At 42.6% G+C, this 14,382-nt stretch overlaps 1 protein-coding gene across 3 annotated transcripts in view; it reads right to left on the bottom strand.

Annotated features, from left to right (window-relative positions):
• The window catches only part of uimc1 (ubiquitin interaction motif containing 1), a 63,472-nt gene that overhangs the window by 31,164 nt on the left and 17,926 nt on the right, over positions 1-14,382 (bottom strand). For all 3 annotated transcript variants that reach the window (XM_075486946.1, XM_075486947.1, XM_075486948.1), the window contains exons 9-12: positions 14,307-14,355; positions 14,122-14,222; positions 13,200-13,321; positions 6,307-6,544 (exon numbers count right to left, since the gene is read on the bottom strand). In XM_075486946.1, coding sequence (XP_075343061.1) covers positions 6,307-6,544; positions 13,200-13,321; positions 14,122-14,222; positions 14,307-14,355 — 510 coding nt within the window. The remainder of the gene's footprint in view (positions 1-6,306; positions 6,545-13,199; positions 13,322-14,121; positions 14,223-14,306; positions 14,356-14,382) is intronic.

The raw sequence follows: 14,382 nt of genomic DNA, 5'->3' as shown, positions 1-14,382 counted from the left end.
AAGCATTTCTGATGCTCTATGGAAAAAAGCGTTGGAAGCTGTTAAATCGTCCTATAGCTGCGCCAGACTTTCTGTTATCCAATTTAAAGTACTCTTTAGACTCCACTATAGCAGAGACAAACTCTTCAAACTTTATCCAGACAGAACTACTGAAGCTTGTGACAGATGCTCTCAGACGCCCTGTAATCTAGCACACATGTTCTGGACATGTTCTAAACTGTCTAACTACTGGCAATCATTTTTTAAGTCTATTTCTGACATCCTAGGAATATCTGTTAGTCCTTCGCCACAGATAGCTATTTTCGGAGTGCCTCCCGATGGACTCGTAACCACATCTTTGCAGAAAAATGTCCTAGCTTTCGCGTCCTTGATTGCACGCAGAAAAATTCTCCTCCTATGGAAATCTTCCCAACCACCCTCCTTTAAACCTTGGCTACACAATTTATTATTTGTACTGAAATTGGAGAAAATCTAATTCAGCCTTAGAGGCCGCCCCGAGAAGTTTTCCTCACAACTGGAAACCGCTACTTGACTATGTTGATAAACTCCCTGCAACTGAAATGTCCCCTGATTCCTTACCCATACCTTGCCTGGTCCACCCCCGACCCGCCACCCCTTAGATTTGACTCTCTGCGAACAGTGGGCTGATCTACTGAATACGCAGAGACGCAGGCAGCAAACAAACAAAAGTGTTATGTTGCAATCCTTGTTTTTCCCTTTTTTATTTTTTTTCTGCCTACTTTATTAACTTACTTAACTGAAGGTAATCATGTTTATGTCTTGTCTTTGTTTTTGGTTTTGTTCTTTTTGTTTTTTTCTCACACTGTTATCCAGCTCAACTGGGTACACTAACCTGTTTATATAAAGTAATAAGGGTCTCTTGGATGGGTGGGATGGGTGTTGGGTTATGCAGAAAATTAAAATGTGACTCTTTTGATGTATTGTTTATTTCAACTGTGAATCAATAAAAATATATATTTTTTTAAATTAAAAAAAAAAAAAAAAGCACCTTTAATGGCTTTCCCTATGATAAAAGGCAACGGGTATTTTATTTTGTGAAAATAACCGGAAGTGCATTGCTCACTATGGCTAGCTTTAGTAGCGCCGAATTCGTGGGAACAAAATTGTAAATAGTTTGTCAGATTTTCAACACGTTGGGGATCTAAACTACTTTCTCGCCTGAAAATGTTTCAAATGTTGCTAAAGTTTACAGAGTTTAGAGCTTAAGCGAAATCAGATTCAGGCCGGCTGATTTCGGCTCAGGCAGGAGCGAAATGCATTGTGGATAAACGCTCTGCATACTGTCTGATCGATGAGTATGCAGTATGTAGTTTGTATTATGCAAGTATATAGTATGTAGTATGTAGTATGTAGTATGGAAGTATGTAGTATGGAAGTATGAAGCAGTATGCAAGTATGTAATATGTAGTATGTAGTATGGAAGTATGAAGTATGTAGTATGCAGTATGGAAGTATGGAGTATGCAAGTATGTAGTATGGAAGTATGAAGTATGTAGTATGTAGTATGCAGTATGGAAGTATGGAGTATGCAAGTATGTAGTATGGAAGTATGAAGTATGTAGTAGTGATGCTCCGATCGATCGGCTGCCGATCATGATCGGCCGATAATGCCCAAAAATAGCCTGATCGGCAATAATATGCCGATCAAAAAACCGATCACGTGACGTAAATTACTAGCTTTTTTTTTTTTTTTTTAACTTAAATTACTAGCGACCACTTTCTAATGTGGTATGTGACGTGTGTACAGAACCGAACAGGCAAAACCTCTACAGTGCATCTCGACAACATGACCTCTCCTGTCTGGAATTTCTTCAAAGTGTGTCAGAAAGATGTGAAACTTACTGCGGTCACGCCATCTGCGCTTCGGAGAGGCACGAAGTTGATTTTTCATTTGTTGGAATACATACACCTGTCATTACTTGGTTGTTTTTTTACTACATTCTTTTTAATGATTAAAACAAAATGATAGAACAAAATTATTGAAGCATATTCAGAATCAAACTAATTTCTGCATAGTCAGATTTGAAAACTTAATTTAGAACCAAATAGGGTTGGGCGATGTCTTCTTAATTGGCATAAGACGATGTTTACAGTGAAACATCGTGATGAACGATGATATCGTCGTCGTCGGGGGGCGGTGGGGGGGGGGTTGGGTGGCTACGACTCATGATCTAATAATAATAATAAAATTATGATAAAATAATAATAATAAAACGGTAGTATATAAGCTACATGGTGATGATTCTACACAGACTTCCCAGGCTTTAGCTGTAAGGGGGAAAAAACACATCCTTCCATTGCGTTTGAATGGCCCGTGCCAGAATGTCACTATCCGGCTGTTCAGCTGCTCCGCTCGTTAACACAAACAGCTGATCGCATGGCCGCAACTCAGTGCATTTAGGCATTTGGAAACTTTCCCAAACTATGGGAAGTAACCAGAGAAAGTAACCAGAGCAGGTTTCCTTTGATGGCAAAAATCGCTAGGAAGTATCTCTGCATATGCGCTACCAGCACGCCTTCGGAAAGAGTTTTCAGCACCGCGGGCAGTGTGGTCACGCCAGTCCACAGCTTATTAAAGCTAGACAAGGTCAATATGTTGTTTTTTTGGCCAGAAACATTGATGTGTAAATATGTTGGAATAGGCTGCACCCGTGTCGGCCCTCTTAACCTTTTAAGTTATTACAGTTTAGCGAGTTTCGGTACAGGCAAGTCATGCTTTATGTTTGTTTGTTTTATTATTTTTCTTGCGCTTATATTTTTATTATTCTTTTCTTTTGGTGTTCTGCTGTGATATCATAGGCCTATAGTGAAGTGCATGACGAATTATTTTAAAGCTTTTGCAGTAAAAAAAAAAAAAAGGTAAATGCCATAGCCATTGTGTTTCGGTTTGATAAAAATAAATAAAAAAATAAAAGTGGGCGTGGCATCACGATAGTTACCATCCATTGTGATGGTGGGTCATAAATGACGATGGACGATGATATCGTCCATCGGCACAACCCTAGAACCAAATCAAAATGTTCTCTGCCGACTCCACCAGATTCTTGTTCTACATGTCCCCAGCTACCTCTGTGGTGATTTTCAAGTCATTCCACTGCATCATTGTTTAATAATCTGATGCTGAAATCCTACCCAATGAATGGTGTATATGGGCAGATTAAAATATTAATAGAAAATAAAAAAAACCAATTGTTTTCTGCAAACTCCACCAGATTCATGTTCTACATGTCCCCAGCTACCTCTGGCGGTTTAATTTCTATAAATGGTGCACTCTCTGCTAGATGAAAGGCATGGAAATGTCAGATTCCTTCCATGATCGGCAATCGGGCAGATCATGATTTTGGTGATCTGTGATCGGTCCAAAAAATGCTGATCGGAGCATCACTAGTATGTAGTATGGAAGTATGGAGTATGCAAGTATATAGTATGTAGTATGGAGCGCCCGTGGCTCAGTGGTTAGAGTCGGTCGTCCAATAATCGGAAGGTTGGCGGTTTGATTCCCACTCTCGCCACTGAAAAAAAAGATTGGTGGAACTGATAGCTTGTCACGGCTGAGGTGCCCTTGAGCAAGGCACCGGGCGCTTCATGGCTGCCCACCGCTCCAGGTTGGCATCTGTCTCTGAGTTTGTGACCCTGTGCCTGTGTGTGTCAACAGGTGCCAACCGGGTAAAAGCGGAGGACAAATTTTGTGTGTATGCATGACCAATAAATCGGATCTTAATCTTAAAGGCCTACAGAAAGGTGATTTTTTGCACAAAACTGAAATAGCAGATCGATTCCTTATATACCATGGAATTTTTTTATGATTTTAAAATAATTTTAGGCCCCTGGATAGTCCTGATTAGGCCCAATAAACTATCACCACATTTGACTCGAATTTGGCAAACTGGAACGACAGGTGCGTGACGTCACGAGTGCCAGCTGCTGGAACAACCCCCAGTAGTTCTAGCAGCAGTTTGCCAGACCTGGACAGCTTCTCACGGCAAATTTCAATGTGTGATGCGGGACATCGCTTGGAAATATAAAACGTTGGGTTCAGTGCAGTTTTTATTGCGAGTAGATGTACGAAGTGCGTGTGTTGCCCTCAGCACCAGCAGCTCACACCACCGGGGACAGAGGAAGCAGAGAGACCTGCGGTCGGAACTTGTGTCTGTGTCTCCCTGTCCGCCTGCCTCCTCTCTGGTGAAATCAGCCGGAGCGCATCCCGCCGTGTTCAGCTCCCTGCGGTGCGGACACTCAGGTGGAGAGTGGAAATCAGCCGGCAGAGCGATCATGTCCACGTCGGGGCTCATGATGATCGCTCCGACCGCAGTGAGCAACGCACTTCCGGTTATTTTGACAAAATAAAATACCCGTTGCCTTTTATCATAGGGAAAGCCATTACGTGCTGTTGTTTTGAAAACAGGAACTGAACCTACCCTCGTTGTAGCTAGCTTGAAACTGCGGTTTTGACAGGAAATGACGGTATGCCGGGTTGCTGCCGTCCTGCAGTGCTTCTGTCTCGGCTTGTATGCAGGGTTCCTACAGGTTTCTTCAAGTCAAATTTAAGTCTTTTTAAGACCTTTTTAAGACCATTTATTAAAAAATAATACCTATTTCACAGCCTATTTCACAGACCTACCGGCAAAGAAAAACTTTTTTTTTTTAAATTTGTGCATTTATTTCTCAAACAAATGAAAGTGTGGACTGTGTAAAGCATTGATGAAACATTGCAGCATAGTAGTAGTAAACGCTACAACACCACAGCACAGACACAGACAACAAGCCAAACAGAGGTGTGAAAAATCAAAGAAAATTTCAGCAGACCACTAAAAAGTTTAACTGACACAGCTAAGTTGTTTTTTAACATTGGTTATGTTAGCTAGCTACTTATTCCATGCTGGGAATATGGGGAGTAGAGAGAACTATAAATAATGAAAATCAACTAAAAAATGTGTCGTTTCGTTGAGGCTCTCATCCAACATAAGAACGAATGGTGATTTGTTTACCTTGGACACCAGTTCCTCTTTAATATACACAGCTCAACCAAACTTGGCTATGTACGCCGTTTTGTCGGGACCACAAGTAATTGTGGCAGCGATGTCGGAATCTGGGAACATGCATTTAAACAACTCTGAAATACCTTTGTTTCCATTATATGAATGTGTTTGGCGATTGTGTTAAGAGTCCACAACACCTCTGCTTTCATGGTTGGTGTGGACCCAAAAGCTGTTTGCAGATCTACTCACAGTTAACGTGTCTGCTAGCTCAGATACATCAATACCTAACTGGCTAGCGTTGGCCGGTTGAAACACCCCGGCGATGGAAGGAGTTTGATCCTTCGCTTCGATATTATTCATGTGCTTGGAGGACTTGGCGTGAGACTCTACGACATTTCCCCATAATCCCAGCAAGAAATGGGAAGCAAGGAAACGCAAACAAATGTTAAAAAACAACATAACGGCGTAAGTTAAACTTTCTTGTTTTCTGCTGAGATTTGCCTTGATTTCTCACGCTTCTGCTTGGCTTGTTGCTGTGGTCTGTGTCAGTGCTGTAGCAATGTGATCGGACCCGGGGCGGAGCGGTAGCGTTCTCAATGATTGGTTCCGCCACTCTTCATTTAGGCCACGTTATTTAGGCTTTTCAAAATAATAGTAGCCTAGTTGACAAATGACACGTTCGAGGAGAATGCGATACGGAGAAGTTACTGCACAAATTTTAATACCCAGATATCAAAATTCAAGACTTTTTCAAGTCTTTTTAAGGTATTATTTCCAAATTCATAAATTCAATGCTTTTAAGACTTTTTAAGACCCCGCGGGAACCCTGTGTATGGTGTCGCGGGGCAACTGATTTGTCACAAAACAAGTTGAATTGTCGCTAGATTCAGCCAGATTGAGCCCGAAAGTCGCTAGGTCGCTAGATTATTTTTTTTTTTGTCGCCAGAGATGGCCAAAAGTCGCTAAATTGGCAACACTGAGGCAGCCAGGAAAAACCATGGCACTTGTGACGTCACACGGAAGCCCCGCCCCCAGTCTGGAATTCCAGGAAGGTTTCCTAGCGGCAAATTCAAAATCGCAAATTTCATGCGTTTATGAAATGTTTTGGTGTAGAGTCCAATGATCATTATTGTTCCTCTGTGTATGTATTATCATTATGTATTGGGTGTAGTGTCAGCTTTCTGTAGGCCTTTAATGTAGTATGAAGTATGTAGTATTGTAGTATGCAGTATGTATTATGTAGTATGCGGTTTCGAACACAGCCTTTGAATCGCGAGGCGGGAGCGCTACAGGGTGTCTGAATCACCTGTGTGTATCTGTCGGGGTCCAGGCCTCGCGGACAGAAGGGAACCCCCCAGTAGTAGTGCACCGTGGGCCCGTCTGAAGGCCCGTCTGAAGGCCCGTCTGAAGGCCCGTTTGAAGGCTCCTCTGGCGGTGGTAGCTCCCTGCCGACCAGCTGTTCTGCCTCTGCGGTGGACGTAGAAGAAGAAGAAGCAGCTGTGGGCGAAGTGTGTCCGTCAGAGTCAAACTTCTGAGTACCCGAGCTGCAAAGGTAAGAGGAGGACAGCTACAGGTCGGATTCATATGAAACACTGTTCAAAGTTTTGGCCATTTTACGTGTTTAGAACCATCAGCATCATCACAAAGGAGACGACTGATCGTCCTGACCTATGAATGAATGAATGAGTTTATTTAAAGGACAGCATGCAATACAATAAATCATTACCATTTCATGAACAACAACAACAACATGGTTACATCGGATTTAGCAGGAGTGCTATTTTACCATCCATAGTCCTTAAAGGGGAATGGGGTAGGGAGTACAATTATTATCATTTTTTTCCTTTCTTAATTTAAAAAAAACAACCTAATTACCAGTGGGTCTATTTTGATTATTTTAATTTGTTCATTTCCCGAATTATACATTTTGATTCATATTTTATTTAACATTTTCTTTAAAAAAGTCTTTAAGAAAACTGATTTAAAAACAACCTAATTATCTGTTTTAATAATATGTGCATTTTCATTTGTTTGGTGAAATCTTTGACGTTTATGCAGGACTTCATGTGTTCTACCTATCTGTAGACTCTGTGGCACAATGGATGTCTTCCTCTCTGTGACCTACGCAGACCTGCTTTGTCTGTTTGAATCATCATCAGTTTAACAAACAGTGGCTGTGAAATCTCCGTAAAAGCCACAGCTTCACAGTTCCTCTGATGGTAAAATGATCTCTGTGGACCTTGCTCCTGCTGTGAAGTGTTTACTGAGACTGGGAGTAAAAGAGGAGATGTGGAACAGTTTTCAGACATTTAGCTGCACAAACTGCAATAAACTGACCCTGAAGCTGCAGACAGATGATCCTACAGACAGGACAGCGTGATAAGCTGACAGTTTTTGTGTATTTAGTGCACATACACAGGTCTATGGCGCCCCCTGCTGGACACTACACCTGCTGAGTCACTTTAACACGCAGTAGAAGTGAGTCCATTCAGCTTCTGCTCAGCGGATCCGAGGAATCCAGCAGATCATATTATTATTGTTGTTGTTCTGTAAATAACAGCCAGGGTTTTAAAGACGATAATCAGCTGCAGCACAGAGTCAAATGAAGGAGTGAAAACTGTTTAAAAGTGTCTGAGCTGCAGCTTCTATGACTAAACAGTAACTATAGAAGAGTTTTGTGCGGCGGTGGAGCCTCAGGTGAAGTAAAAACATCTCCACTGTTACTGAGGTACAACTAAAGCCACAGTGTACTCTGTCAAAATATCTGTAATATTTATTCTGTTTTACTTCACAGTTTTTAAAAAAGGGGAAAATACCTTTTGGTGCAGAGTAGACCGAAGCGAGCGACCGCTGACCACATCCACCAACCAAAAAGCCCAACAGAACCACTCCTGAACCTAAAGTAGCTCCACATACAGCATCAAAAGAAACAGGACTGTGTGCAAATCTCCAAACTAAACGTTAAAGATCCAGAAACCAGGAAACTAACGATCAAAGAAATTATACAAACAAAATTTAATCCACCAATCAGGAGCCGAACCACACCCACCTCCCCACCTGGGTAACACTAAAATTCATGGTGGAAGATGGCCGTACAGTGGGTGGTGCATGTGTTTAATTACCTGGCTTCACCTGTAAAGGTGTATAAAGCCCACCTGGAGGGCCTGAAGGAGGTCACCACTCCTGCTGCTCGTTGTGTGTTGAACATCAACACTTGCTGGGTTTTAACAACCTCCCCAAGTTCTCCCCCACGACTCCCCTTCTCCGCTCTCTACACTGGCTCCCTGTAGCTGCTCGCATCCAGTTTAAGGCTATGTACACACGTAGCCGGGTATTTTTAAAACCGAATATTTCCCCCCCTCCGTTTATAAAATAATTTGTATCCACATTACCTCGTTTTCGAAAAAAAAACACCTTCCACACATAACCGAACATCTGCGTTTTCACCTGTCTTGACAACCCAAATGCATTTGCTGTTTTGCGCAATCTGCCCTCGTCAGCTAAATAATAAAGTGTGCACGCAACTTTTTTGAGCACACTGACAGGTGATCGCATGACAGTGGACTGCCCCTCGATATGAGGACGTAATAATTCCGACAGCGACAGGAGTGAGGACCGGGACATGCGAAATTGTCACGCCATTCCTCTGGGAGTACGACTTGGGCGTGTAAAATCAAGGCAGTAAACAGCGCCTGCACAATAATAACCACCACAGTTCTCAAGGCATCCATGCTTCTTCAGTAAACAAAGGTCGCACTGAGTCTGGTCCTTTATTTTATTATTTATTTTTTCGTTAGCACAAGTTTCTTGTGTTTACCTTGAATAGGGATGGCTCAGGTAATCCTGAAACATCCCATAGTTAAGCTGCTATAGGCCTAGACTGCTGGGGGGCCTCATCTGTCACACCTTTCCTCACTTTACTCTCTTTATGTATATGTGATATTATTGTGGTCATTAACTCGTGTTTCCCTGTTCCAACAGATATCCTTTGAATGGTGTTACAGTGCCGCCGCCGCCGCGGCCCCCCTCCCCCCCTTTCTGTCTTCTCAAACCCCAGCTGGTCGAGGCGGATGGCCACCCTTCCTGAGTCTGGTTCTGCCAGAGGTTTCTTCCTGTTAAAAGGGAGTCGTTTCTCTCCACAGTCGCCTCAGGCACGCTCAGGCCGGGAGATTGGACCGAAAAACAAAAAGTTTTCAGTGCAATCTGTTGGTTTTCTTAGCTAGGAAATTGTTTTTGAATTGGCTCTATATGAACGAATTGGATTATTTTATGAATTATGATTATTATTAATTAATTGAATTCCAATTGGCTTGAATTGGACTTACTATCTAAGTGCCTTGAGATGACATTTGTTGTATTTGGCGCTATATAAATAAAAATGAATTGAATTGAATTTAGACTTTAAAGCAGATTTGTTGTTGTTTTGACGCATATTGTGACGTTCGAAAACGCAAAACTCCGGTTATCTCTGTCTACACGCAGCTGCATAAACGGAGTTTTCAAAAATCTTCACTTTGCCCGGAGTTTTTAAAAACATTCGTTTACGATGCGTTTTTATACGTTTTCATGTGGATGACAGGTCCAAACGTAGAAAAATATATTCGTTTTAGCAGATCCACGGCTACGTGTGGATGGGGCCTAAGACTCTGGTGCTGGCCTACAGTGCAGTGGAAGGAACAGCCCCTTCATACCTCCAGGCTGTGGTCGAGCCCTACACCCCCGCACGACCACTTCACTCTACGGCCTCCAGGCGGCCGGCAGCCCCGTCACTAAGGGGTCCCTGCGCACCATCCACACGGTCACGGCTTTTCTCTGTTCTGGCACCCCGATGGTGGAACGATCTCCGACTTCTGTCAGGACAGCTGAGTCGCTGCCCATCTTTGGCCGCAGGCTGCAAACCCACCTCTTCAGGAAAAACTACCCAGATCCGCCCTCTGAGGACATCACCTGTTTCGGCCCATCTCCTTATGCACTTATTTGTTTCCTAAATTGTCTTCCCATTTGTCTCGTTACCTAACTTACCGCACTTACTCTAGCACTAGTTATGCTCTTAGCTGTTTGGGTTTTGGAAGGAAATGCACTTATGATTTCTTGTGACCTGAAGTTCTTTTGATACCGATGTGGAACACACTTATTGTAAGTCGCTTTGGATAAAAGCGTCTGCAGAATGACCGTAATGTGATGTAATGTAACAATAAACAAAGTGCTTTTTAAGCCCTAACGTTCAGTCTCTGTTTTACGAGCCGGGTCCTAACGTAAACTGGGGGCTTGTGAACTTATAGTAAAGACTGAAGATTGTCAGTGAGCTATCCAGCATCAGTTACTGTTCTGGAGTCGGTTTGTTGCAGCTGTGTGCAGATAAGACCACCGTATGCATGCACATCAGCTGTAAAGGAAGCCTAAGGGTAACTAACCCTAACCTACAGTGTGGGAAAGTCCACCCATTTTTGGGATGTTACGAGCTGTGCTGGCAGTAACTTTTGTAACTTTGTGCTAATGGAGCAGCTGTGATCGTTGTGTGTGGGTCCAACGTTCCATTTCCAGTTTGTTGTTTGTGTGTTTGCTTTGTTAAGTTTTTAAACCTATTAACTCGTTGTGGTTTAGGACCCCTCTGCATGTGACTGTGTGTGCTGTGGCCGGGTCGGAGCAATGCACGTAAAATATATTAAGTGGCAAATAGTTTTGGAAACTCTATTGCACAACAGAACCGGTTCAGTGAGAGCAGATCTGATTTTTCTATTTTAGCGTATTTATAGGTAGTTTAGTCGTTATTACAGATAATGTGATCCTTTACTAAACATAAACACCAGATCCCATGTAAAAGCAACAGCATAAACTGGATTTATATCATGGAAAAACTCTGTTTTATTCAGAGTTTTTCGCTCAACGGTGACACTTTTCAGCTGTTTTTTTACAACCACTACTGGTGATACGACATGCTTGTGTTAAACTGCTGCTACTGGGACTTTGGTGTGACCCCCCCATGCACTGACTCATGAAAGGAAAATATCAGGCCCACACTGCGGCTCTGAGTTAGAACATGAACAGAAAAGTAGACGACATCTGAAAAACATCTAACTCGCATGCCTTTAACAGACTGAAGGAGACTGTGTTTTCCTGTGTTTCCCTGAACATGTTGTGGTTTTAATTAGAGGTGGGTGCAATACATCGATGTGGCAATGCATCGCGATGCTTCATGTGACGATTCGGCATCGATTAATTAACGTTGATGCTTAAAAAAAAAACTATTTAAAATTAAAGTCGATGCTTTGCCGCAAGGCCGGAACAAAAAACACATAACTGGAACCTTAACGCTGCACGCCACCCGGACTGTTTAGTGAATGTGACCACAACAAACAGAGCACGTTAGCTTCTTTGCAAAATGGCAACAGCTTCAGCAGCCTCCGAAGAGCGTCCGATTCTCTCGCCACTGGGGTTGACTGCATCCGTGTGGAAGCACTTTGGATTTTATGAGAGAGCAAATAAGACGACTGACAAGACCTACGCGAAAAATACGGAAAAAAATAAATTACATCAGACAACACCACAAACATGAGGCAGCGCCTTGTATGCCTCCGGTCGTGCCCGCCACACAGAGGACCATCCTGGAGACTGTCTCCAAACTTCCCAAGAACTCGGAGAAGGCGAAGAATTCGCGACGAATTTACGCCCGTATTCAGTAGTAAGCATCGGGGGGTTTCGATTAGCGGTGCGCACCATGGAGCCGCGCAACAAACTCCCTCACCGAAAACACTTCGTAGAGAAAGAAATCCACCACCTCTACGACGAAACCAAAGCAGACTGTCACGTCCATGGGTTTTTTCCCATGTTTTTAGTTCCTGTTTAGTTTGATGTTTTATCATATTTTAGGTTGTTTATGTTTTGGTTTTTGAGTTGATGTTTTAGCCAGGTCTTGTATTTAGTTTACCATGGTCTTCCCCACAGTTTCTGTTAGCTCATTAGTTGTCACTCACGGCACCTGTTTGTTATTGTCACCAGCTGCACTCAGTCACCTATCACTCCCAGTTCCCTATTTAGTTTCCAGGTTTCTTCATTGTGTTTCCTAACCGTCAATATCATTCATGCCACGCCAAGTTAAGTATATTATGTCAAGTTCTTTGTTTTTTTTCTCAGTCATAGTCCTGTTCATGTATTTATTCCACAGTTTAGTCTTGTTATCCGGTTCAGCCGCGCCTTTTGTTTTGTCTTAAGTTAATAATAAACCCAGTTTTGCTTTTTACATCTCTGAGTCCGCATCCGTGTCCTACCACCCCAACCTGACACAGACGTCCTGGAGTCCACGAAGAAGGCGAGCAGGGTAGCGTTTACATGTGACGCATGGACCTCGGTTGTCACCAAATCCTTCTTTACCGTAACATTTTGTGCAAGAACAGATGGAAGTTGGTGAGTCACGTTCTTTAAACGAGAGATGAGTGAGAGTCGCACCGGGGCAAATGTTGCCGGGCTGCTGGAGAAAGCAGCGACAGAATGGAATTTATCTCAGATAAAGATTTGGTTTTTGGTAACTGATAATGCCGGTGGAGCTTTCCCTGGTCAAAGTGTAAATGTTTACAGAACAGTCATAGAATAAAATATTTTGTGTCTTTGAAAAATAAATGTCAAATGTTAAAAAAAAAACTTGTTATTTACTTATTGAGTGTAGTTTTAGAGGAACTGAGTTAATTGATAGGTTATTTATTTACAAATGTAGCCACAGATGAAGACAAAATTAATCTTGTACGGAAAAAAGCATTAAAAATTGAAATCGAATCGAAACGTGAGGTACCCTTGTTGGAACACCCCTAGTTTTAATTTTCACCAAATGGAGACATTTTTAAATCCAGGTTAAAAACATTTATTTTCTCATGTGTCTATACATGAAATCTGCACGCTATCTTTTCATTTATCTGGACTGTTGCTTGTTTTTATTTTATTTAAATTATTTTATTTGTTTCTCTTTATATTCTTTTATGTATTTTTAATGCTTCTTCCACTCCCTGCTGCAATGCTTTTATTTTATGTGAAGCACTTAGAATTGTTCTGTACATGAAATGTGCTATATAAATAAATTTGATTTGATTTAGTTTTAATGTGGCTTTTTAGATGATAAACAGTGTTAAATTCATAACTCGTCATCCATCTGGTTATTAAAGATCTGAGCCTGTAATCAGCCTGAAATGGAACGTGTGAAGTCCACACCTGCGGTTCGGCCCGGTCGTCCCCGGAGAAGCTGCAGCCGCCTGGTTCAGGGAGGCCGCCGGGTTCTCTGCTCGATGACTGGGCGTCTCCTCTGGGAAGACCGGGCTGGGAGAGCCCACCGGCTGCAGCACAGAGAGAAAAAACACTCTGAAATACTTTGGAATTTCCACATGAAAACACAGGTTTTATGTTACATATTTTCCACAACAATGACAGGTAAACTGTGGCTGTGTTCGAAACCGCATACTTCTCCTACTACTCCTACTAACTTTAACTTCTTTTTACGTTCCCGGATGCATACTAGATTGGCCGAAATGTTGGGTATGCATCATGAGGTTTCTACTCATACTCAAACTATCCAAGATGCAACGTAACGTGACGTCGCCGATCGTCATTTCCTGTCAAAACGGCAGTTTCAAGCTAGCTACAACGAGGGTAGGTTCACTTCCTGTTTTAAAAAAAAAAGCACCAAATTGTATGGTAATGGCTTTCCCTGTGATAAAAGGCAACGGGTATTTTATTTTGTGAAAATAACCGGAAGTGCATTGCTCGCTACGGCTAGCTTTAGTAGCATCGAATTCGTGGGAACAAAATTGTAAACAGCCGGTATTTTGTCAGGTTTTCAACACGTTGGGGATTTAAACGACTACTTTCTCACCTGAAAATGTTTCAAATGTTGCTAAAGTTTACAGAGTTTAGAGCTCAAGCGAAATCAGCTTCAGGCCAGCTGATTTTGGCTCGGGCAGGAGTGAAATGCATTGTGGGTAAACGCTCTGCATACTGTCTGATCGATGAGTATGACGTTTGCAAGTATGTAGTAGGTGGTTTCGAGCACAGCCCGTGTCTCTGAAAGCATGAATCCGGGGATCTTTTTTACCCTTTCCTCAATAAATCCCACAAAACATGGAAACCTGCTTCCTACCGTGACGTCGTCTCCCTCCTCGCCCGACCAGACCAGCGTCATGTCGCTCGTCAGCTCCGTGGCAGCAGAGCTACAGTCTTTGGGTTTTTCATTGGGCTCCTCTGCAACACATAAAAACCGATCACACATCTACCTGTGGATGAAGATGAACCACAGAGAGAGCAGGGCGCCATGTTCCACTGTACCTGAGGCGGGGGAACGTGTGGCCGCGTTCAGACCGTCAGACTCCGTGTCCTTGGTTCAAAGCAGAAATAACTGTTA

Source organism: Odontesthes bonariensis, chromosome 16 (genome assembly GCF_027942865.1).
Source record: "Odontesthes bonariensis isolate fOdoBon6 chromosome 16, fOdoBon6.hap1, whole genome shotgun sequence".
In the NCBI taxonomy this organism is placed as follows: Eukaryota; Metazoa; Chordata; class Actinopteri; order Atheriniformes; family Atherinopsidae; genus Odontesthes; species Odontesthes bonariensis.
This window is presented reverse-complemented; position numbering and strand designations above follow the sequence as displayed.